Here is a 24,195-nt window from a genome sequence, read left to right as displayed (position 1 = left end):
ACGTGCCACCAGGGCCACGTGCCACCACGTCCCCACGTCCCCGTGTCCCCATCACTCCTGGCCACCCATCCCGCCCCAGCCCTACCTTTCCTTCCTGCCCAACCCGGCCACTGACTCACCGGCACAATTTTAGCACGCCCGGCCAGCGCCGAGCCCCCCCGAGGATAACGAGCAGGGAATTAATTAATTAATCCCTGCTAACTTTAATCGTGTCCCCGGGAGCCAGGCAGCAGGGATATGGGGTGCCGGGGGACACACACGTGCCCTGGGTCCCGGCGGATGTCACTTGTGGGGCGCACGGAGGGCGAGGAAGTCTCTGCGAGATGCAATCGCCTGCGCGTGGGCGGCCGGGAAGGTGACGGCAGCGCGGAGGCGTCTGGGGGGCCCCCCCACGTTTCCCTTCCCACTTAATGTGGGGCTGGCGGGTGGCCCCAAAAAGCTAACGGGGTTGGGGGGGAGAAAATCTGGGACACTGTGTGCCGTGCCGTGCCGTGCCGTGCCGTGCCGTGCCGTGCTGTGCCGTGCCATCAGGGGGTCTCAGGGGGTCTCGGGGGGCTCCCCGCCGTGCCATCCTGATGCCAATCCCTGGCCCTTCCCAGCCCCGGTGCCCCCAAGCCTCAGCAAAACCCACCCACAAGACGAGAGCCCCCCCATGTCGTTAGATTAATTAATGCTCTGCTACGTGACGCCCTGGGCACACCAGGAGCACGCTGGAACAGGACTTCCCACTGCAACCTCGCGGGCCTGCCCGTACCCAGCTCCGGAGCCGGGGTTTTTTTTGGCACCCCAGGCTGTGCCCTGGCGCTGCCAGCTGGCTGCTGCCGCCCGGCCCCGGCTCCCCGGCCTCCACTTTCCCAAGAAAAACAGGCGGATCAGTCAAATCCCAGCCGCGGGCAGGGGCTGCTGGAGCCCAACAAAGGGCTGCCTTGCCCGGCGGGGGGGGGGAAATCAGTTTCCATAACCTTTAGTGGTGCTGCAGAGCTGCGGTATTTCCTGTGGTTGCAGCCTCCAGTGAGGTTAACACCGGCACCCAGATTAACCCTTCGCCTGGGGGGCACAGCGGTACCGGGGGGGCACCCACACCAGTGCCAAGGGGTACCCACACTGGTGGCACTGGGGTGCACCCGCACCGGCACCACCACCACCACCCTGATCCCGATCCCCCAGGAGGAAGGGTGCAAGGGGTGCTGGTGGGACCTTGAAGTTTTTTGGGTTTAGAAGCAGGAAAAAAAAGGTAAAAAATAAGTAATTTGGTCAAGTTGGAGCCCTGGCAGGCGGGAGGGCAGCAGGAGCTGCGCACCACGTAGCACCAAGCCCCGGGAACAAAAAAGGCGCCGGGATGGAGTCGGCGCTGCGGGGTGACTAATGGTGCTGTGACAGCTTGAAGGCAGAGAGAGGAAAAAAAAAACAACCCCGAGTGAGTCTGTTCCTTCAGGGGATGCTGGGTTTTCCCATGGACTGACTCAAACTGGAAACTTCTTGGGTAGCAGCGGCAGCAGCAGCAGCAGCAGCAGCTATCTAGGTCAGGGCTGCTCGCAGCCGCTGCTGCTCCTCGCCGCACCCGGCAGCCCCGGCCACAGCGGGCGGCAGCGGGGCCACGCCAGCCCCGCCGGCCCCAGATCGGGTCCTGAGGATTGGGGAGGTAACAGGGAACGGGGAACTGGGATCGGGGAACAAGGAATGGGAACGGGGAATGGGAGAGACGCCCGGGGCCGGCCCTGGCCTCGGCTGCTGCGTTCGCGTGCCCGTGGCTCCCGGTGCGCTCTGTCGGTAAGGGTCTCGTGGGGCTCGAGAAGTGGGACAGCTCTTCTCCTCCTCCTTCTTCTCCTCCTCCTCCTCCTCCTCCTCTTTTTCTCCTCCTTCTCCTCTCCTTTCCGTGCTTTTACATGTATTTACGGGAACCTGCTGGGAGACTTTTTAAGAGATGAGATCGCAGCCCCATGGCTGCAGGCAACGGGAGCGCACTCGTTCCTCCTGCTTTGGAGCCTGCAAACGGCCATAAATCGGGGTAAAAACGCGAGCTGCAGGAACCCCCGAGGAGGCAGAGCCCGCGGTCGCGCGCTACAGCTGGCAGCTGGGGAGATTTATTGTTTTTTTTCGATATTTTTTCAGCCCAGGGGGTGTGTTTGTGAGTGGCGTTAGGCGGCAGGAGGCTGGAGGCAGCTGGGGGCTGTTGAGGGCTCTTTGTGGGTCAGGGTAGCAAAAGGGCACTGAAAATGGGACCCGCTCTTATGGACACCTGAACAGTGCCCCAGCAAGCAGGGCAGCTCCTACCCACAGCCGAGCTAGCGTGGGGAGGACTACGAGAGGGTTAGCTGCACTCAGCAGCCTGCTTTGGGTCGATTTCTGCTATTTTGACACTTTCACCGCGGACTCGGCCGTGTCCCACTTCTGGCACAGCCTGTGCGCGGCTCTTTGTCTTCTGCTGCCCCAGGAGGAACACCACGGAGCTGAGGGGGTCCGGCAGCAGCAGAGCCCGGCCGTGCTCCTGGTGGGTGCAGCTCTCGGAGACCCCCAATCCGCCTCCCCTCGAGCCCCAGCCGTGGCTCCCCCGGGGCAGGCGGCTGCGCCGGGACGGGCGGCACGTGCCCGGCCAGGAGGAAGGCGAAGAACTCGCTGAAGTAAGCAGCTAAAGTCGGGGGAGCTCGTGGGATGCAAACACGAGCCCTGCTTTGGGGTTTGGTGATGCACGACCCCGGGGGTGAGCACGGGGAAGGAGCAGCGGGAGCAAGGCGGGTGGGAACGTGTTGGGAAATTTGGGGATTTCTGCCCAGGGCACCGCGGGCGGTTGGGTTTGGCCATCTCCAGGGATGGAGGCTCCACGGCAGCCTGCTCCTGAGCTCCGTCACCCGCACAGCAGGATGCTTTTCCTTACATTTAAATGGGATTTCCTGATTTTTAATGTAAACCTGTGAAGAAGCCTGGCTGCATCCCCTCCGCTCCCCCCAAGGGCAGCTCCCCCAGCTCTCCCAGCCCCTCGGTGCCGGGTGCCAGCCCCACGGGGTGTCACCAGGCCGAGGGACAGGATCATCCCCATCCTGGCAGGGCCGGACCCTTCCCTCCCACAGCTCCCGGCCACCTCAGGGCTGGTCCCCGAGCACCCTACAGCCAGGGCAGGTGTGGGGCTGACCCCTCTCCTGCCCCCCAGACTATGCCACGCACGGACGGCGGCTGCAGCCCAGGCCATGGCAGGGGCCGGCAAGGCTTTGGTGCTCCACGTCCTGCTCGGCTTCCTCTGCAGAGGTAAGTGGCTGCGTGGCACGGCACGGCACGGCATGGCACGGTCTGATCCCTGCTCAGGATCAGCCCCGGGGCAGGAACGTTGCCCCCCTGGCTTTGGGGAGCTCAGCACCACTTTCTCCCATGCCCCTGCTCCACCTGCATCCCCCTGCTCCCTGCTGCCATCCCCACCTTGGCCTCGTTGAGCTGCCCGGGGGGTTTCAGCAGCCCCCAGCACCCCGCGAGCTGCTGCTGTTGCCATGTGCTCCTGCCTCCGTGCTGCACGAGCTCCGGGCGCAGCTGCGCCCTTTCCAGGAAAGCCAGATCGAGCCGATACCAGGCGAGCAACGGCTTTATCAGGGCTGCTGCAGGGCCCCGATCTGATAGCAAAGGGCAGCGCACGCCTCCCATCTAGGGGCCGCCGTAATCTCAGGGGATCAAGAGATAGCACGCCGGCGCGTTATTTCCCTGCAGTCATTTGAGCGTTCGAGCAGAACGTAAAATGGGTGAAAGTCGCTCGTTTCCGAGCTGAGTGGGTGAGTCACCGGCTGCCTGCTGGAGGCAGGGGGATTTACCCCGTGCCAAGGGGGCGCGGGGAGCCGGGGGGGGACCCCTCCGGAGGCACTCGCCGCCGGTGCCGTGTTTGAAGCCGCGGGCGCTGCTGCGCAGGTGTTGCCCAAATCAAGTGCCTGGGCAGCGTGTGGATCGAGCCCGGCCTGGAGGTGCTGATGGGCTCCAACATCTCCATCAACTGCCTGTCCACCGTCGGCTGCCCGAGGAGCAACCTCTCCATCCAGCTCAACAGCACGGCCCGTAACGAGACCCTGCGCCCCCTCAACGGCAGCGCGGCCCAGCTGCGGCTGCACGACTTCAGGCTGCCCTACAGCAGCGTGCTCTGCTTCGACCACTGCGGCAGCAAAGAGAACAAGGTTCTGGTCTGCGGGACGGAGGTCTGGGCCGGCTGTGAGTATGGCCACGGGGCCGGGGAGCTCGTCGTGAAGTGGGGAGCAACGGGAATGGTGGTGGTAGGGGTGTGGGGATGTGTCTGTGCGCTGCTCCTGACACTGCCTCTCCAGACCCCCCGGAGATCCCCGGCAACCTGACCTGCACCATCGGGGAGGACTCAGGGAGCCTGGCGTGCACGTGGGACGCGGGGCGGCCGACCCACCTGCGCACCGAGTACCACCTCCACCTGAACAGGTAGGGCCCTGCGGGGGCGTGCAGAGCTGGTGGTGGCATTGGGGTGCCAGAAGGGTGCGAGCAGAAAGGGTGCAGCCAGCAGCACGCACCGAACGGTGCCCAAAACCCCACACCGAGCTGGTGTAAGGGCTTGGCTCTCCAGCAGGCTCGGTGTGCACGCTGACCCTGCACTCTTTATGCCACGTCCGATGCCAAAGCCCGCTTGACACAAGGCTGCTGGGTTTTTGGAGTCAGTCTGGCTCAGTTTCACACCTCAATGTGTTCAGGGCAGGCACGTGCAGGCTGTGTGGCGGTGGAGTCGCTCGGGTTCGAGCCCTGAGCCCCGCAGCCAGCGAGCTGCAGGAGTCACCTTTTTTGCAGCAAAACTGCCGACGCCATCCAGCGGTGCCAGGAACCAAAGGGAGTCACTTTCTAGTTCACTTTACGAGTGAAAAACTCCCGCTCTGGGGATGACTGTGCCCCAGTTGTAACCCGGCGCTGACGCGTGGGTGCCTTCCCCGCGGGCGTGCACGTGCTCGGGTGGGCGCGTGGCACCGCCACCAGACCGCAGCCCGGCCCCTGATGGAGAGCCGAGCTCCTCGGTGCGGGGACAGGCTCTGACGGGGCTCTTTCTGCTTCCCAGCACGCAGACGGCAGAGGAGGACGTGTTCCCCGCGGGCTCACCGGTGCCCCTGAGCGCTCTGCGTGGCGGCAGCCGCTACTTGGCGTGGGTGCAGGCCCGGAACGCGCTGGGCACTGCTCGCTCAGCCCCGCGGCACCTCGACCTGCAGGAGCTGGGTACGTGGGGACAAGCACGAGTGGCACGGCTCCCACAGCCCTCCCATCGCTCGCAGGCTCTTCCTGTGCCAGTTTTGGGGAGATGGGTGCCAGCCGGGCTCAGGGCTCTCGCTCCCCCCGCAGTGGTGCCCGCGCTGCCCTTGGCCGAGGGCGCGGAGACGACGCTGGGCTCGCCTCCCATCACCACGGTCCGCTGGAGGCAGCAGACGCAGCTGGAGGACGTGCACTGCGAGGAGCGGCACAAGGCGGAGGACGCCCCAATGTGGCATGTGAGACGGCGCCAGCCCCCCAAATCTCCCCCAATTGCAGACCCATGGGATGGGGCCCGGTGAGGACCCCCCAGTGCCACCCTCCCGGGGCTCCCCAGCGCCTCCAGCAGTCGGCCTTTCCGGCAGCGTTATCTCTGCGTTTTAAGCAAGAGGGCAAAACCCAAAACATTTCCAAATGTTATCTAGCTCTGCAAGGACAAGGCGAAAAAAAGCCACAGAGGGTGCTCAGCGTGCGCCCACTTCATCAGCCTCCGTCCCTCTCGCAGACACAACCATACCCGGGCAGGCTGCTCTGGGGTCCTGTTTGGGAACCTCCTCTGGCTAAGACCAGATCCCAGCGCTTTTTTTTATTTTTTTTCTCCCAATTTTTGTGCTCCAAAGTGATGCAGGGCAGCCAGGACAAGCCCATCCGTCACACCACACGTGGGCACCCCGCTACCTGCTCACCCCATGGCCATGGGTTCAGCAGCCCCGTGTGCTGGGGGGGCCGTGGGGTCCCTGTGTGCTCGGGGGGGCTGTGGGGTCCCCACCCATGCAGACGGGGAAGGCGTTGGGCCCTGCTCTGCCCTAGCACCCGGCTTCCCTTGCAGGTGGAGGCGTGGGACAGCGCGGTGCGGGCCGGGCACCCCCTGCAGAGTGACACCCACTACGTGTTCCAGGCCCGGTGCCGGCGCAGCCCCCCCAACAGCCCCTGGAGCACCTGGAGCCCCCCCTTCATGTACACCACCCCCGAGGCCGGTAAGTGTCCCGTGTGCTGTGACCCTGTGCGACGTGATGCGGGCTGCACGGGGCTTGTGGGGCAGCCCTACATTCACCCACACCCCGCTCACGGCAGGGCGAGGGATTTGGGGCTGTGCCTGCCCTAAAAAGCCGTGTCAGCCGCTGCTCTCAATCTGGGCCATTTCCTTCCCCGCGGCGCCCAAGCCACACGTCGGCAGCTCCGGCACCGCGGTGGTGACACCCTCTGGGGACGGCACAGCCGGTGCGAGGCAGCTGGCGGGGGGCCATGAGGGCGATACGGGTGGGCACGGGCCCCGTGTCGTGGTGGGCAATGTCCCCATGGCTCTCCCCACAGCCCCCGCGGCAGCACCCGACGTCTGGCGGCGCCTGGGCTCGGTGTTCCCGAACGGCAGCCACGAGGTGACAGTCTTGATCAAGGTAAGGCCTTGGGGTTAAGGGTTTGGGGTTTGTAGGGCTGGCAGCGAGGTTTTAAGGTCACAGCGTGGAGGGTGGTGGGGCCCCTCTGAGCACATGAGGGTGAGGAGGGGACCTGGGGCACCCCGTGCCCATCTCCACCTCTCGCCCTCCGCAGCCGCTGCCGCCCCGTGCTGCCCGTGGCAGGATCCTGGGCTACGCCGTGTCTGTGGGATCAGGACAGCTCCTCTGCAACACCTCCAGCACCTCCTGCAGCGTCCTGGTGCCCCCGGGGGTGCGCGTCCTCCACGTCACCGCTCACAACTCCCGGGGGGCGTCCAGCCCGGCCAACGTGACGCTGGGCCGGGAGGCCAGGCAGCAAGGTAGGACATCTCCCACAGCAGCGCTGGTGATATCAGAGATCTGCTTTTATCAGAACCCGGGGGGAAAAACGTCACGCAGACACGTGGGTTCAAAGCAAGAGGCGCTCCGCCTGGGGAGTGCAGCGTCCTCCAGACAAGGCCAGCGTCCCCTGCAGATGGCCCAGCCCCACAGCCCTTTGCCTCCGAAGGCTGCAGCGACGAGGATAGCTTATAAAAATAAAAATCAGCTTGTCCTGCCTGTGCCTGGCACGGCTCCGGGCACCCCTCTGTGCCCACAGCTCCCGAAATAGCTCCCGCTGCCGTCCCAGCCGTGAGCTGGAGCCTTTGGGGCAGGAAGGGAGGAGAAGGAGCTCCCGGGCTGCCTCGGCTTCCCTGCGCCACGGGCTGTGGCTTTCCCCACAACCACGCTTTCCTATTTTTGAAAACGTCACTTTTAATGAGCAACGGGAGGGGAAAGTCCCGTTCGAGTTCAGGACAAATAGCGAGCATGAGTAAAACGAAACCGTGCGGTGTAAATAAGGTGGAAAAAATGCTCTAATCTCATACTTATCAGAATGATGCGTGTTTCTGGTAAAAAATGTCAGGTAACGCGTCTCAGACAGAAGAGGCATGACAAAGCTGAACATGTGCTTTTGTGAGGTAGACACGTGTATATACATATACACATGCAGGTGTGCACATATTTATATTTATATTTATATTTATATTTATATTTATATTTATATTTATATTTATATTTATATTTATATTTATATTTATTTCTATTTCTATTTCTATTTCTATTTCTATTTCTATTTCTATTTCTATTTCTATTTTTTTTAATTTATTTTATTTTGTTATAATGGATATGATATGATATAACAATATAATATAATATAACATAACAATATAATATGATATGATATGTGATATGATATAATATAGCACATAATAGACTATATAATATTGTATTATAAAACTAAATATGTAATTATACAATTATATAATCATACATAATGTTATATGTATGATTATATGTACAATGTAATTATGATTATATGTACATATGTAATATGTACAATTATATAACATACATAATGTTATATGTGGAAAAAATATTTTATATTATAAATATAAATATAAATATAAATATAAATATAAATATAAATATAAATATAAATATAAATATAAATATAAATATAAATATAAATATAAATACAAATACAAATACAAATATAAACATACATTTACATATATACCCCACTACCTATACCTATATATACACCCATACCTGTACCCACACCCATACTCACTGCATCCTAGAAGACTTTTTCCCTCCCAGCCCTGTTCCCCCAAATGAAGCCCTGCTCCTGCCTGGGCAGAAGCCTCCCAGCTCCGACCCCTCTCTCCTTGCAGCCTTCCCAGCACCGGCGGCGGTGGAGGTGCAGCGCCAGAACCAGAGCAATGTCTCGGTGTCCTGGCAGCCCCCCAGCAGCAGCAGGAGCCCCCCGCTCTGGTTCATCGTGGAGTGGGTTTGCACAGCTCCGTACAGCAAGGAGGAGCGCTTCTTCTGGAAGAAAGTCCCGTACCAGGACACGCTCACCTACATCCAAGGTAAGCAGTTCCACTGGCTGCAGCTCGGCGAGGTATCGCAAAGCCCAAATCTCACTGGGATTGAGCCCCTGCCCACCGCTTCAGGGGCTGGGGGCTGTGAGGAGCCCGGGGAGCAGGAGGGAGCGGAGCAGTGAGGGATGTAAGGGCAGCCGGGGTGTTTGGTCCCCCAGGGCTCAGCCAGAAGCCCTCGAGCAAGTCTACAGCTTTAACAGCAGCTTATAAATACGTTTTAAAGGCAAATAATGCTTTATTTCAGAAGACACAGCCGTGGCAAGCAACATCAACGTGTCGGTTTATGCAGTCTACCCAGACGGAGTGAGCAAACCCAGCTCTGGCCAAGGTAAGCCCCACTGTGTGGAGAAGCTGCCGCTTGCTGTGGTGGAGCTGCAGGGTTCAGGCTGCTGCTTCGTGCCTGCTGTCCTCACGGTCGGCCAGTTTTATGGAGTTAGTCTGAGAGACAAGGGGCAAAAACCCGGCATGGGCCAGAGAGAAACACGAGGCTGACAAAGGAAACTGTGGTGAAATGTCAGAGATCTTAACACACCTGTATGAAAGGCTTTTGATCGCTCTCACGAGCTGGGCATGCCGAGTCCCCTGCTGGCCCTCGCCTAGGCCAGGACAAGCCATGCACAGCTCCCAATATGAGTGCTGAGGACACGTCCCAGCACCACCAGACCTGTCCCAAGGGCACCACCGTGCAGGGAAAATTCCCCACCTGTGCTTTCACCGAGCCCCATGGGCACAGTGAGCATCCTGGGGAATCCCGGCCTGAGGGCAGGACAGGCTGAGCATAAACCAGGTGTGATAACGCTCAGGGTAGGCATTCATCATTCCAGACTTGTAATCCGACTTCTTATCTTACACCTGCAATATCTGGAAAGAACCTGTTATTTGTGCTAGCTAAATGCTTTAAATGCTTAAAATAGAGAGCTCATCATTCTTAGTTACACGGGCTCCTGTGGTAAAACCTGGGGGTTTATGTGGGAAAGCACCAACGTAAGGCACCCAGCGGGCACAACCAGCACTGTACGCCCTGCCTGACCCCACAGGCTGGCCCTTGTTCCTTATGTTCCTTACACAAGCCGAGCCCATCAGCAAGGCATTTCTGTAGTCATATTAACAGATAATGCAAGATAAATGTGCCAGTGGTCTCAAATCTCCAGAATTGTGCTTTGGTGAAACAGCGGCAGCGCTACCCAGGTTAGGTCACGTAGGAGCCTGGTGGCAGCCTGGTGACACGAGATGTATCTGACACGGCGACAGATATTGCCACGTCCTTCTCAGGACAGTGGGAGCCTGGAAGGCCACAGCCTGGGACACCTCCTCGTCAGGAGGCCTCCTCCTTGCAGGGCCACCCTGTGGCACCACCAGGTGCCAGCCGCATGGTGGCAGCACCGTGGGGCTCATGGGCCCAGAATCACCTTAGGGTTGGAAAAGGCCTCCAAGATCTGCTCCAACACCCCCCTACCACCAATGTCCCCACTGAACCCTGTCCCCAAGCACCACGTCCAACCTCTCCTTGAGCACCCCCAGGGACGGGGACTCCACCACCTCCCTGGGCAACCCATCCCAACGCCTGACCGCTCTTTGTGCCAGTACAAGACGTGGCCTGAGCCATTTTCCTCACAGGAAAGCCATAGGGAACAGGGCTCGAAAGCTGTGTTACCCGATCCCAGGGGAAGATCAGCTGTATTGCTTTCGTGTCCTGAAACTGTTCCTGGGCTTCAGGCAGAGAGGCCTCTGGGCTCCTGAGACAAGCTACCCCCATGCTCCTCGTCCTCGCTGCCCAACAGTTTTCCGCTTTTGTGACCTGTGCTTTAATTGCTTTACTTCAGGATGATGGCTCTGGGCCTGCCCACGACCAAAAGGGAACCCATGAGGAGCTTCCCTGCCCTCAGCAGCGTGTGCCTGAAGCCCCAGCACGCCTCCTGCCTGGGCTGCTCCCTCGGGACGCTTCCCCGAGCGCTGAGCGAGCACCTCACAGCGTCCCAGCAGAGCCCGTTTTTCTTGCAGGCTGGCCCCAGCCTCAGCAGATTGCCCCAGATAGGGGCTTGCTGTAGGGCACAGCGATTTCTTCACTCCCCCGTGGCTCAGGTCCCACCGAGGCAGGTTTTACCTGCGGGCTGGGGCCGGGGTTATCAGCATGGCGAGGTGATCCCTTTGGTAACAGTGAGGACAGCAGGCATTTGCTGAGGAAAGGATGGCAAGGGAATTGCTTCATATGGCCAGGAAAGAAAGCTTGCTGCCTCTTCTAACAGAAAAATAAGCTTCTTGCCACGGCAGACTCAGCTGCAGCTATCCGCTTAGACAAAATGGTGCTGCTGGAGAACTCAGTGCTCCGGGGGTTGGACACTGGGAAATTATCTGTAGGTGCGCATGGAAAACGGCCCAGGGTTCTTCAGGAAGGGTAAATTCTTGTCTCGGGTACTGAGATGTGTGTGGGGGAGATTTCTTGTAATGTATTTTACGGTTTTGTTAACGTTTTGTTTAATTAGAACTCAGAGAAATACAAGATGATGTAGAGTGCAGATAAGCAGAAGACACTAATTACTTTTCAGGGCTTTATTTTTATTATTATACCAGTATTTATTTTCCTAAATAATATTTTTTTTTCTTCTCTCTGCTTAAGTCTCCTCAGAGGATCAGATCCCAAGCTTCAGCTACAACGAGACTTCCCACGGTAAGAAGTATTTCAGGCTTGGTGAGCGAGAGCTTCTGCTTGACCAGGAGTGGACGTTTTGGCCAGAGCCGCGAGCGCAGCATCTGGCGATGTAGTAGTGAAAGGGAAGTGAAAGCTCCGTCGTAATTTGGGGAGGTCAGAGCCAGCAAAGCAACTTTTCACTTGACAGGAAGATGAGCCACATGGCAAGAAAGGCTGCAGTCCTGCCCTGGGGTGAATCCACCTTGCATAATTCCTGCCTTTGAGTTTTGTTTTCTTATGAGACGTAATAAAATGTACGTTACGGCAAACAGGAGTTAAGAAACCAAGGAAAATATCATAATGTTAACATATAAAATAGTGTAACAATGATGGACTGCTCTGGCCGTACAATCTGAGCCAAGGCTGGTTTAAACATTTCCCATGCATGTTTCTAACTGCAGTTACGCTTTTGGTTTGCACGGCTTCTGGTAAAGGTTATACTATGGTCTGCTTCAGTATTTAAAGCAAAACCAAAACCAACATAAGCAGAAGAGCTTGCTCAAGTATTTCTGGAAAGTAATTCTGTGTAGGAAATGGTTAAACACAGTGACCACACTTACTAGAATTACTTGGCTGGAGGATCCCGGCCGGGTGGCGACTGGCAACCACCTCGGGGCAGCGGAGGGGCGGCCACTTCCGAGGTTCATTGCCAGCTGCCCATGTCTGGCAGTGGCACGGATGAGCAGCAGAAGGGCCCTCAAGAGCCTGGCCCTGATGCCTTCGTGGCCTCCAGGTCTAGATAAATATTGCCCCTCCACCAGACCATTAGAATTGGAAGTGCAAATGTATAGGAATGACAACAGACATGCAAGGAGTCACGTTCAACATGACTGCTGGTGATGCAGAATTATTCACAAGTGCGACTGAGGATGTGGCCTGTAACATCTGTTTTAAAATGGGAGCTACCTGACTAACCTCTTTCCTCTTTGTCTTCTTTCAGATGATGACACTGGAGTTTACCTGGGAATGGGTGTCAGTGTGATGGTATCGTCAGTTGTTCTTGCTATTCTGATGTTTAAAAAATCAGCTAGAAAAAGGTATTACTTTCATCACATTTTTTTTCTTAATTTGTAACTCATACTTTTCTTCCAGAATATTCTAAAGGTAACTAGAGAAACCAGTCCTTCTCCCTATGCTCTGCTCCTACTGAGGGCAGCTTTGCTTGTTCATAATATTGTTGTGTAAGAGGCTATCTGTGCACTCCACAGTAAGGTAGAGACCAATAAAAAAGTAAAAATCACTCCTCTGTAGAAGCCAGACATGATAAATTATTATTATACAGATCTAGGGGGAGTAAAAGAAAAAAGAGGGAAAATATAACCTTCTTTAAGTAAGTTTTATCCTAGGATCTGTTACTCTTTTGAATGAGGAAGGGATGCTGCCTCTGGCACAGGCTGCTGGCTGCCCCCGTGTCTGCACCCTGGGAGACTGGCAGAGACCGGGGAGTTGGAAAAGAGGTGGAAAACCAAACAGGGAGAGTCTTCCTTCCATTTTTTTAACATGACTGCTGCATACGTAGCTTGCCAAGCACCCTCTCCGCAGTGAGAGAAGTCCCACCAGTGCTGTTCCTGATACAAATACGTAGAAACGGTCGCCTCTGTGCCACGGAGCTGGCTGTTGGACATTCCTGATAGAGCAAGAAAGAGGGTGGAGAAGACCCGGGGTTAGAGGATGTTGAAGGGCTGCCCCTTTCGGTTCCTGAACCCTGTCTGAATTTTTCTGCTGTTGATGTAATTGGGCAAGACAGCAAGAACAGAGAGCGTGTACTTTCTCAGGAACACAGCAGTGCACACAACATCAGCAAAGCTCAACTAAATCAAAATCTCTTGCAAATGATTTTCATTTCTGCAGCAGCTTTGTTTGTCGGAAAATCAATTTTCGTTCCTGCAGCAGCTTTGTTTGTAGGAAAATCAACTTTCATTACTGCTGTGTATTTTATTTCATCAGCTCAGGACACATGCATCCTCTTATTTAAATACTTAGCTTGGGTTCCACCACCCACCTCAGTTTAGTAACATTTTCCCATACATGTATGTTTTACACAAGGGATTTAAGCAGAGTAATTTAGTTTCCAGACTTGCTCAATAAATGTAATTTTGAATGTAGTGCAGTGACAAAACCCAATCCTGTTCTGAGGGAAACAGCACCCGCTGCGTTGCAGCCATACAGTGTAACGTTAGGGTGAACAGTGCCCCTCTGCCAGCTGGAGCCAGGCACCACCACCACCACAACCAGACCCAGGGGAACAGTGCTGAGAGATGAAGAGATGGGGTTCAGATGGGAAAACCTACCCACATGGGGAAACTGAGGCTTCCCAGCCCTCCACAACGGCTATGAATGATGGATACACTCAGTGTTCCCTCCCTGTCTTGGGAAAATTTCATCTAGAACAAACAAATAAATGAATAATAAAATGGACTAACATTTTGCTTTTTTATTTTTATTTTGGTAAAGAATTAAAGCAACAGTTGCCTCACTCTTACCAAAATGGCTACGTGAAGATTTTCCCCACATGGAAAACAGCAACGTGATAAAGTCACTCCAGGTAATTGCACCATTATTTTTTTTTTTCTGCATTTACATATACTTAAAAATCATTCTGCAGCTGTGGAAACATGGACAGAGCAGGATTCAGCTCTAGGGGATCTAGAACTGATCAGAGAATTATTTACCAGCACCAGCAAGGTGCATGGAAGCCCAGCTTAGCTGGAGTCTTTAAACCTTGCTTCAATATAAATGTTATCCAGTAGTGCCAATTGAATCAAGCTGACCTTGTGGTGCATGCAGAAGAATGGAGACGTGCACAGCTGCTCCTGTCTTCTCTCTGCCACCTCGCAGTAGTCTGTCCTATGGAGAGGATTAGATGAGAAAAGAGGGAAGGATGTTGAGATGAAGACAAGAAGTCGTTGCCCTATTTCCTCCGTGTGATGCTCTAATGATATCTCTTCCCTTGGCAAAATTTGCCAGTTTGTTACTGCAGTCATTGTATTGTATTTTTTTTCTAGGAGAAGAGTGAATTCACAAGCAACACTTCCTGTGAGCCGTTCCTGGATCCCACGATCATGGAAGTAGAGGAAATGTCGGTGCACGAGAAATACAAGAATGTGGACATCAAAAAGAAACCCAGCACAGCGGTCCCTGAGAACACTGAGCACCCACAGAGCTCAGCACCGGCCGTCAGCACTGCCCCTGAGCACATCAGTGACTACAAGCCTCAGATTTCCGACGGGAGCCCTCTGGGATATGTAGCTGCCAATATTTACCAAGCACAGTCCCACACACCGGCTCCAGAACCGGAGACAACCGAGACAACCTTTTTCTTCAGAGACTACACCAGTCCCGTTAGCTACCTGTGGAACGCCGAAGGAGCGGAGCACAACGTCTGTCTGCTGGAAAAGATCAACCTCATTTTAAACAACAACAGAAGTGGGCAAAACTACGCGTTCAGCTCAGCGCAGGAGGAAAATCAGTGGGAAAAAACGCTGTCGAGTGAAAATGTTCAAGAGCAGACACTGGTCCCAGATGAGCTGGTCTCTTGCTTGAGAGCAAAGAACGAAGAACCTGTGGATATACAGAGCTGTCTGCAGCAACGCATCGGAAGGTTATTTTGAGCAAAGTTATAACTGGGATTAAAAAAACACAACACAAAATTACGAGTGGATCATCATGGTGCATATCTGCCTTTGGGATTACAAACAGCAGAACTGGAACAAAGCTCCAAATCCAAAACTCACTCCCTTAATGGACTGGGAACAGTTTTGGATGCATGGATCGCCTTGGCCAGTAAATCATCGTTTTACACTTACCTCATATTTTTACAAGCATAACAATGCATAAATGCAGGGGTTCCTGTAAGAACTGAGCTACCAAGCGGGTGATTTCTACAGGATACAATATGCTTCAATTATTATTCTAAGTCACTCTTTGGTTAAGTACTTGGAACATTCAATACCTGGAGCTGATATCTTTTAAGATGGATAAAACGATCCCTTGGACATTCTGATTAAATTGTGTAAAATACCCTGGGATCACTGATAATGAGGAGACACTACACTGAGCATGATTTATCTATCATGCAGCACCCACGGCTACCACATGATTTTTTTTCTGTTTGACAGGATAACTCGGTTTCATTTTCCCTTCCATTCAATAATAAAAAATGCATCAGATAAGAACAGGCCTTCATCAGCTTGGCCTACCAGCCTGATTTAAAATCTCTCTCTAAATTTGTCTCTAGATGGGTGTTGTTTTGGTTTGGGTGAAGGATTTATTGTCTCACATCAGTTTGTCAGTGGTTCAGCTGTGCTGTTCTGCATAAAGCAGAACACGGCACAGAGAAATGGCATTTATTAGGCGTATAACAGGAAATTCAGATCTTCTGAAATACAGAAAAGGAAATATGGGAGCCCCCTTCCTGCTGAGGGGTCTTGGAACCATTGTAAGTTTGCCCAGGGCTTCAGAGGTGGTCCTGCAAGATGTTCCTAAAGCAACCAGAAACTGCCTGGAAATGGGAGAGGTTGGATTTTGTATCTAGCCCTTAGTCGACTGACCACCCCGGCCTTTTCCAGGAAACACTTTAAATGCTTTTAAGGAACAGAAGCACAAAGGAAGTAAAACACTTCGCTGCTCTCCCAGGGCGGTGCTGGCCCACGAGCAGGACCCCCAGGTGCCACAGCAATGCTAAAAAAGTGTAATTTTAGTGTCCAGAGAGTTGTAACGCCCCGCTGCAGCACCCAGAGCATAGACACAGTGCTGTTTGTCCTCTGGACATGGCCAGCCAGCAGCACAGCGCCCAGGAAGGAATGATCCTCGCTGCCTTGGCCGGCTCAGGGCAGCTCCCTCAGGAGCCCCTTGACCTCCGCAGGCCACCAAAGCTGTGCTCTGCAGCTCAGCTGTGCACATTTTAGGGTTTTCTAAAGCACCGCATGGAAACTGTAAAAACTACTGTCTGAGAAAGGTGGCTGTGGGCATCCCAGAGCCCTCACTGCGGGCTGGGTGCTTAAAAACACCCGTGGGTGCCCTGCAGAGCAGCGTACGGACAGCTCTGCGTGATCATGGGCTACCCATCACTCCTGCACGTAGGTCTGAGTCCCCGTTCACAACCAGTAGCACTGAGGAGACTCTGAACCGTGTAGCAGGACGTGTGACTTCTGTTCACAGAGGAGCCTGCGCGATTAGCGGTCTGCGTAGCTCAGCTGGCTGTGCACGTCGCAGCAAATATATGCAGGGGATATATCCTGGAAGGCTGATGTCAACATCATCACAATAAAAGGAAAAAAAGATCATCTGCATTACCAAATCGAAGTCTGTACAGGCGTAAGAGTAAGACTCAACACATTTTAATTAGACTTAGAAAACTAACATAAATGCTAACCTGTATGTTAGCAGGTATCTAGAATTATACACTTTATCATTTTTTGCAGTAAAGCTGCTAAGCCTGGAGATTATAACTTTTCTCTTCAATTTTCTGAGGCGCCGTATGTGCTTCTCTAACGGCTGTTGCACAAATTGATCGATTTCAGCATTTAGTCCTGGATTCCTTCAAACCAGAACAGTTGGGTGCTATTCCTGTCTCCTCTTAAACCAAGAGGTCTGCCATTTGTCACTTTAATTTACCGAGTAGTATTTTACCTGAAAAGATGTGGTAGGCTTGCTCTTGAGAAGCAGCAAACTGTTTCCAAGCCTGAAATGTTACTCTTACATGTAAGCTAGTCTAAAATTAGTGATTGCTGCCTGTGCAGGAAGGAAATTGTAAAAGAACAGCCACATACTATCAGCAGCCAAAATGTGAGGTGTGGAAGATATTTTTTTCAATGTCCACATCCTGAGACTTGAGCTGCCTATGTTGCCTGAACAAGCAACATGTGCGGGGTGTTTACTGCTACATGGAAGTGCTTGTTTTTGTGTGTTTTTTTTTCAGAAAAAAATGAACCGAAAGTGTGATCTTACATTTCAGGCACCTGCTGTATGAAGTCTGAACGTGTAGCGTTGCTAAATTACCCTAGGAGAGATACCTGCAGATGGATTTGTGGATGAAGGAGGCTAGTTCCTTTCCCGTTGAGGAAATCACCACATGCAGACGTGCAGGGCTGAATCCTCTGCCCCCCTCTCGCCATGCACACATTCTTCATCAGTGGCACGACTGCCATGGGTTTTGCTGGGGCTGAAGGAAGCCTTTCTTCTCTACGTGTGCAAATGGATGCATCTGGTGAATAAGGACTGGTTACCATGGGAAACAGAAGGAGAAGGGCACAAATATACAACGCAGTCTCCCTCTCCCCTCCTGCTAACCCATTTAGATGGTGGTGATGGGTTAGGTATGGAATAGACCCCTGCAATGCTTACATGTGGCAATGAATGTGCATAAACTGCCCAGAGCATGATGAAAGCTGGGATTCTGCTAGCAGCCTGGCACCACGTTGTGTCCTCAGTTTCAGATTGTACCCGTTAGACGTGCTCCTGACTCTGCTTTTTGTCTTTGCCTGCTTTGACCTTGCAAGGCCCTCGCATCAGGCCCGAGCCCGCTTTCCACCAAGTGCAGTGCTTAGTGGTAAAAACCAGCATCCTGAGTGACGGGAATTGAGCTAGCTGTTATGCAAGCACGACACCAAAATCCTTGCAGCAGGCAACTCTTGAATATATGGACTCAGCACTCAGAATCAAATCACGCTGTCGTTTTTAATAGAGCTACTTTAACATCTACAGATTCCCTCCCTTCCCCAAATATTACGAGCTCTCTAATTCTCGGTTCCAGCACTTCCCAACCTTTTTCCAAGTCTGGTTGTATTGTTGGCAGCTGAATCTCATGGCGGTGAGTTCCACAGGTTTTTTTACCAGTTTGGCAATGAGTTTCATGGGCTCTTCAGCTTTCTTGTAGCATGGGTTCGATGTGCAGCTGAGGCACATAAAGGAAGCGTGTGCTGACTAAAGTCTGTCTCCACAGACAATATAGACCAAAAAGCATTGATCTCTCACTTATGTACCACTCAACCTGTGAGACTGCAGACTCATCTATACATTATCCCATGCAAGTGAAATCTGTATGTAATTATTTTATGACAAGACTTTTCTTTTTTTTATGGCTAATGAGTAACACAGAGAAATCAGCTGCTGTCGAAGTACAGTGTGGGAGAACTTCGCACGGTGCTGTCGTTCCTGATGTACAGAAGCAGTGACCCTGCCTCCTTATCTTGGTGTCTGTCCTGAAGATGCAGATAAAGCCCTCAGCGAATCCATGCTCACCAGCCTGAGGACGAGCTCTGTAACAGGAATGCTCTTAGTGCAAGCCACGTCAGTACCCACTCATTTAAATGTAAAGTAATTAAATTTCAAACCACTCTAGTTCCTGACCCAGAGAGATGCACCATGGCTGCTCCTCATTGCTATTCACACATCTAACACAACCTCAGGAAAAAAAATGGCAAGAGAGAACAAAGTAGGAAGGAGTAAGAAAATGGAAAGCAACCTTTTCAAAGCTCAGACAGGCTCTGACAACAGCAAAGTCATTCATTGCCAGCTCTTATCTGCAGCCACTGTGTCAGTACAGGGTGTATCAGGTGTGATCGTGTACCAGTGGGAATTCTAAGCTCGGATGGAAAATTGTTATTGACAGCGTGATACAGGTTAGTCAGAGACACCGTCCTCTGGGACGTGTTGCTTGCTGCTCCCCTTCAAAAAGTATGTTTAAAAATTAATTAAACTAAATGCTTAACAAATAAAAGAAATGCGTAGTAAGATGTGCATTAAATATGCATCAGTAGTTACAATTATAATCATTTATGCTGCTGCAGCCACCATCCCATGCATCCTGTTTGAGCGTTTGAAGCACAGGAGAGCTGGCTTTCAGTCTCGGCTCAGTCACCAGCTGTCTGCAACCAAGTCACTTTGCCTCAGTTTCTTATCCACAGAGCCAGGGCAGTAATAATTGCTGTTTCCTGTAAAGCTTCAGGATCTAGAGTCTAGCACCGTAAAACATCCAGTAATAGGAACAGTACAAGAAAATGAAGATAACGGAAACGTTCAATGAGTAATCTTGTGCTGCTCGTTTTTATTCTGCATGTGCTTGTCAGAATACTCCATGCTGAAAGATTTATAAGCATTTGCTTATCCATAAATTGTGGAAAAGATTTAGCTACAGATAAATGTGCTACAGAGGGTAAAATTTGATTAAAAACTTTAGTTAGAGTTTCACAAAGCAAAATGACAACAGTAAACATCTGGGGATTTCTGAATGCAAAGACAAAAGATCAAAGCCCAGGTTGTGACCAAGACTTGCAAGCAAAGCTGCAAATAAATGCTTGGATCAGCAAAATCATTCTGAACACAAAGCAACTGAAAAATGACAGCAGGTGAAATGGTTACACAATGGAAGTACAAATATTCACTAAAAATACGCTATTTGGCATGCCTCATATTTCTTAGCCTTCAGCAGGATTCATTCTTTAAGAGGGAAGAGAAGCTTTTCAAAGGGCAGAAGGTCTGAGCACAGCAGCAGAGACTGAAACTAAACTTGAATTTCGTAGAAGAGGATGTGAGAAGTCGGGCTGTGGTTTTGTGTCTTTACTAGCTTCACTGAATGTTAGCTTCATAAAGCCAAATCCTATGAAAATGTCACTTGTAAAACAATGGAAGCAGCACTAGGATAAAATATCAAAGCAAGCATTAAACACAATAAATACAACACAAATTGTAAAAGTGATCGATTAAAGAAGACTTCAGGATTGCTATTTACCAAAGCAGCCAAGTCTTTCCTTAATAGAGAGAAATCAGTCTTGGCACAAGAATATTAAAAAACAACAAAACAACAACAATAAAACCTCCATAGTTCTTAACTTCATAAAGATGCCAGATGACAGCGTCTATCCTACATCTTCCATATGATTTCCTAGACTTGTACAGTGGGACTCATGCTCCCAGATTGGGTTCAGCCTTACCTTGCTCAGTTGCAAGGAGTCGGGTCAATTGTGTTTGCAGAACTAGGTAACTGATTTCACTCTGCTAGGTAAAGGCAAATCTAGAATCATGGGCATCAACGGTGGATGTACAGCCAACAGAGCCAGCACCCAGACTACCTGGAATATCAAAGAAACAAACACGCAATTAATTGCTTCCCAACCTAAAGCTGTAGCAGTTACTTCAATTGCAAGGAACCTGACATCTGAGTAGCTGAAGCCACCAACAAAGCTAAAGACACAGCAGCAAGAGGGGCAGATGGAATGAACAGCCCAAGTCTGGTTCCTGGAAACGGGGCAGCGTGTGCTGAGGTTTGATGTTCAGCAGCGGTGCAGTTTGGCCAGCCGGAGCGGCCAAATTTAGGGTTTCCACCTCTTCCACTGGGGCCTGAGTCATATTCTCCCACAGCAAATTGGATCAAAGGACTGGTGGGGCTAAAACGTCAGCTGGCAAAACATGAAAAAACGGTATTAATGATGATTTTTCAGGCAGGCATTTCCCTGCTTTGAGATACAATCTGGATCACAGCAGCACAGTGGCTGGGACCCCGGTGACAGAGGCAAGGAGCTTCCATGGCAAGGGTGGGAACTGCACAAACTGCAGCCGGTGCCAGAAAATAGCTCACCAAAAGGAACTTTTGGGAAAGGTGGCCTGAACAAGAGCATTTAAATGCAAGGGCAGACTGCTAATGTAAGAACTGGGGGGGCACTGAGCAAGGTTGGTTAAGATGCTTAAAGAGGAAAAGGAAAGGAAAGGAAAGGAAAGGAAAGGAAAGGAAAGGAAAGGAAAGGAAAGGAAAGGAAAGGAAAGGAAAGGAAAGGAAAGGAAAGGAAAGGAAAGGAAAGGAAAGGAAAGGAAAGGAAAGGAAAGGAAAGGAAAGGAAAGGAAAGGAAAGGAAAGGAAAGGAAAGGAAAGGAAAGGAAAGGAAAGGAAAGGAAAGGAAAGGAAAGGAAAGGAACATGGAATTTTGTTGGGAAAAAAAATAAAATAAAGGGAAGAATTAAAAACCTGTGGCACACTTTTCAAAAGAACGGGGATGCAAACACTGCAATAGCTTTCCCTAAGCTAGAGTAGACAACGTGGTAAAACCAAGAGCTCCAGAGAAAGTCACCAAGGGAATGCATTAAAGAAACAACCATTACTCTTCCATGGCTGATCACTGATGACAATCACTGCAGATTTTTTGGATATACTCACATTCTCTTTCCTGGCTTTTAAGCACTCAATAATTAACTCCCAGCGATCTGTCACTCTTCACGTATCATTTTGTTGGTGATGACTCACAACCATTCCTTCACAATTACTCTTTCTCAAGGTTATTTCCAGATCTACCACTTGACATAACCAGAGAGTGTAAGGTCTACACCTGCTGATTTCACTTTTGAATTTGAATTCTGTTTTCTTCAGCAATAATTTTAACATTAGCACTTGTCTATTTTCTGACCGAGTTCCAGTCTTCTTTCATCAATCATCATCTTTAACTTTCTCTGATTTCCATTAAAATATTTGGAAAAAAGGCAGCTTTTCACCATTTACAACTTCTTGTACTTAAAAATTTTTTACATGTACTTATTATTCTTATTATTTAAATCTTGTATTTAAAATACACAATGATAGCATTTTTTTCCTTGCAAAGGCTGAGTAAGCCATTCCCAATCTGTTTTGTTGTAGAAATCTCCTTTTATGTGTACTTTTCTTGCCCAGATGAAGTATTTAATCTTTTACTTCTAGAAGCTGAGCAGGAATTGCCAGTGATAGTATACACATGGATTTCATTACATCATGAACATCAGCTTTATTTTCACTGTATACACGGAACATCCATGTTCTGTACTCACAGTTTTCCTTTGTCCCAGTATTCATCGGATTATGAGGGTGGGCTAAAACAGAAAGCATTCTGCCAGGCTGGTTTATCTACCACTGGTGATTCCCTTCCGATCTGTAGCACTGGAGGCTGTGGTAGACATGACAAAGAGGCACGGTAACACCAAACCCGTATCTCATACCTCCCTGCCTCTGTTTCTGTAAGCACCATAATGTTGTAGGCAGTAAATGACAGGAGACAGTTTGCAATTCTCCCCCGGCAGCAGGCTCCACCCAAGGTAACAGGATTCTCTGAAGTGCATACTCAACCAGCGACCGTATGCCTTGCGTTTACAGTCATGTACTGGCAAATTCTCAGTTTGATCACGGAGGCTTCACCCCTCGAAAACCAGCTTACAGGAACAGCAGGCCTGCTCTCAGCACCATGCAGCTGTGGATCTCATAAGGCACAACGTTGCCTGAGCTGTAAGACCCCGCTGCAACCATTAACGAAGATTCATGACGGCCTTTCTTTGGCCTCCCTGCTACAGCCCCCTGCTTTGCTACCAATGCTCCTCAGAGCACCGACACCACGATCAGCAGCCACCACGTTATGTCAGCTCTTGGTGGTGCTTTCCCAGGCTTCATTTTCAGAACTGCAGACGCCACCTCCTCGCAGAGAGCAGATGACTCCGTACTTTCCTTGACATCATCCTCTGGCCCAGGCAGCTCTCGGGGCGCAGGCCGGCTGGCACAGCACTCGGCAGCTCCGTTTGCAGCAGGGGCCTTCACAGAATCACAGAATCACAGGTTGGAAGAGACCTCAAGATCATCGAGTCCAACCTCTAACCTAACACTAACAGCCCCCACTAAACCATATCCCTAAGCTAGATAAAGATAAGGTCGCCCCTGAGCCTCCTGAGCCTCCTCTTCTCCAGGCCTTGCCCTCCTGCTCCTTCCGTGCAGCCGAGCCCTGGGTGAAGGCCTCGGTGGGACATCTGGCTGCAGGGAGCACGCTGTTTTCTTTACGATCATGAAGTTCTCGATGTTTGCTTGTGCAGCACCATGCCTTTACTGAGATTTGTGGGAGAAACACAGAATTACCTTGGGCTCGGCCTGTAAGACAGAGCCGTGCTCCGTCACCTCGAAGGAACACCCAGCACACAACGTACTGGCCTAGTCCACAGGGCTGGCAGCAAAAACCATTTTCAATCCATTTCTGGAATGCAGTAGCATTTGAAATAAGAATAATACTTAGCAAATATTTTGCTTCAAAGCCTGGTAGAATAGCAGAGGGTTTATAAAACATCTGGAGTATCAAAGCTGTTCCGTGACAGTTCTTGGGAACACACGCGCTATTTCGACACAGCTCAATGAGAAGGAATCACATGAAAAAGCAGACTTTGGTGTTAAGCCTTAGGCAAAAAGAAAGAAAAAAAGAAAGTAGCTGCACCTTATGATAGGCACTGGATCGGTGTTTTCAGTTTAGTTTCCCGTCATCACGACGCAAAATTCTGATCACTCGGGCCACCTGACGGGCACCTTCCCTTAAATGCCTCATTGATGAGTAAAATGCTACTCAAGTTTTGCTAGTGTCAGTTGAGCACCTCATGTAACGGCTGCATAATTTTTTTTTCAAAAAATGAAAAGCAAATACACCCAGAGAGGGGGAGCAATGGACAGGGTACCAGAGATGAGACTTCATATGAAATCCTCTTGGAGTCCTGTTTTAAAATGACACAAATCCTGGCTTTACAGGCTGTAGATGAAGCGCGTGCTGGGAAGAAGTGTTGTAAAAAGTGTAAACTAAAAAAAGACAGAGGGGAAATAAGTTATATACTTAAAAGGAAACTGGTGATATTTGGAGTTTCACAGGGTACAGACTTGCACAGTGCGTGCATAGTATTTCTGTGAACTTCGTCAGCACTTTCTTCTGTCTAGAAAAAAAGTGCTAATGTTATACAGGGATTTGGAAGAGACACAAAGTGTACTAGGGGTTCAAACTCAAAGACTCTGGACTCTACAACTTAATGCTTCCTATAATCGGTTGCTTGGATGTCAGTCCCCAAAACACCTTTGCTTCAATACTCAAGCTAGTAAAAATGACTACGAAGCAAACGCTGCCGGGAAAGCTGAGTTTGTTATCGACGCCTAACAAAGAGGA

The 24,195-nt window shown here is 51.2% G+C and overlaps 1 protein-coding gene across 5 annotated transcripts; it reads left to right on the top strand.

Annotated features, from left to right (window-relative positions):
• Positions 1 to 1,277: 1,277 nt before the first annotated feature.
• Positions 1,278 to 15,490, top strand: IL23R (interleukin 23 receptor). Of its 5 annotated transcripts, none has more exons than XM_068691177.1 (16): positions 1,278 to 1,642; positions 2,435 to 2,621; positions 3,149 to 3,243; positions 3,889 to 4,182; positions 4,296 to 4,419; positions 5,042 to 5,196; positions 5,320 to 5,465; positions 6,056 to 6,203; positions 6,541 to 6,623; positions 6,778 to 6,982; positions 8,378 to 8,575; positions 8,832 to 8,915; positions 11,205 to 11,255; positions 12,217 to 12,313; positions 13,731 to 13,821; positions 14,282 to 15,490. In XM_068691177.1, the coding sequence occupies exons 3-16, from the start codon at positions 3,186 to 3,188 to the stop codon at positions 14,885 to 14,887; spliced, it is 2,340 nt and encodes a 779-aa protein (XP_068547278.1). In that variant the 5' UTR covers positions 1,278 to 1,642; positions 2,435 to 2,621; positions 3,149 to 3,185; the 3' UTR covers positions 14,888 to 15,490. The 5 variants fall into 5 exon arrangements, with proteins under 5 accessions (XP_068547278.1, XP_068547280.1, XP_068547279.1 ...); XM_068691179.1 differs by having other exon boundaries at positions 2,401 to 2,621; XM_068691178.1 differs by lacking the exon at positions 1,278 to 1,642 and adding an exon at positions 1,682 to 2,008.
• Positions 15,491 to 24,195: the final 8,705 nt, after the last annotated feature.

The sequence above is a fragment of the Anas acuta genome, chromosome 8 (assembly GCF_963932015.1).
Source record: "Anas acuta chromosome 8, bAnaAcu1.1, whole genome shotgun sequence".
Classification (NCBI taxonomy): domain Eukaryota; kingdom Metazoa; phylum Chordata; class Aves; order Anseriformes; family Anatidae; genus Anas; species Anas acuta.
Note: the sequence above shows the minus strand (reverse complement) of the source record. Positions and strands in the feature narration are given on the sequence as shown.

Coding starts and splice junctions, on each gene's coding strand:
- IL23R (XM_068691177.1), top strand. CDS start 3,186: ATGGCAGGGGCCGGCAAGGCTTTGGTGCTCCACGTCCTGCTCGGCTTC. Junction 3,244..3,888: donor GCTCGGCTTCCTCTGCAGAG/GTAAGTGGCTGC, acceptor GCTGCTGCGCAG/GTGTTGCCCAAATCAAGTGC. Junction 6,204..6,540: donor GTACACCACCCCCGAGGCCG/GTAAGTGTCCCG, acceptor CTCTCCCCACAG/CCCCCGCGGCAGCACCCGAC.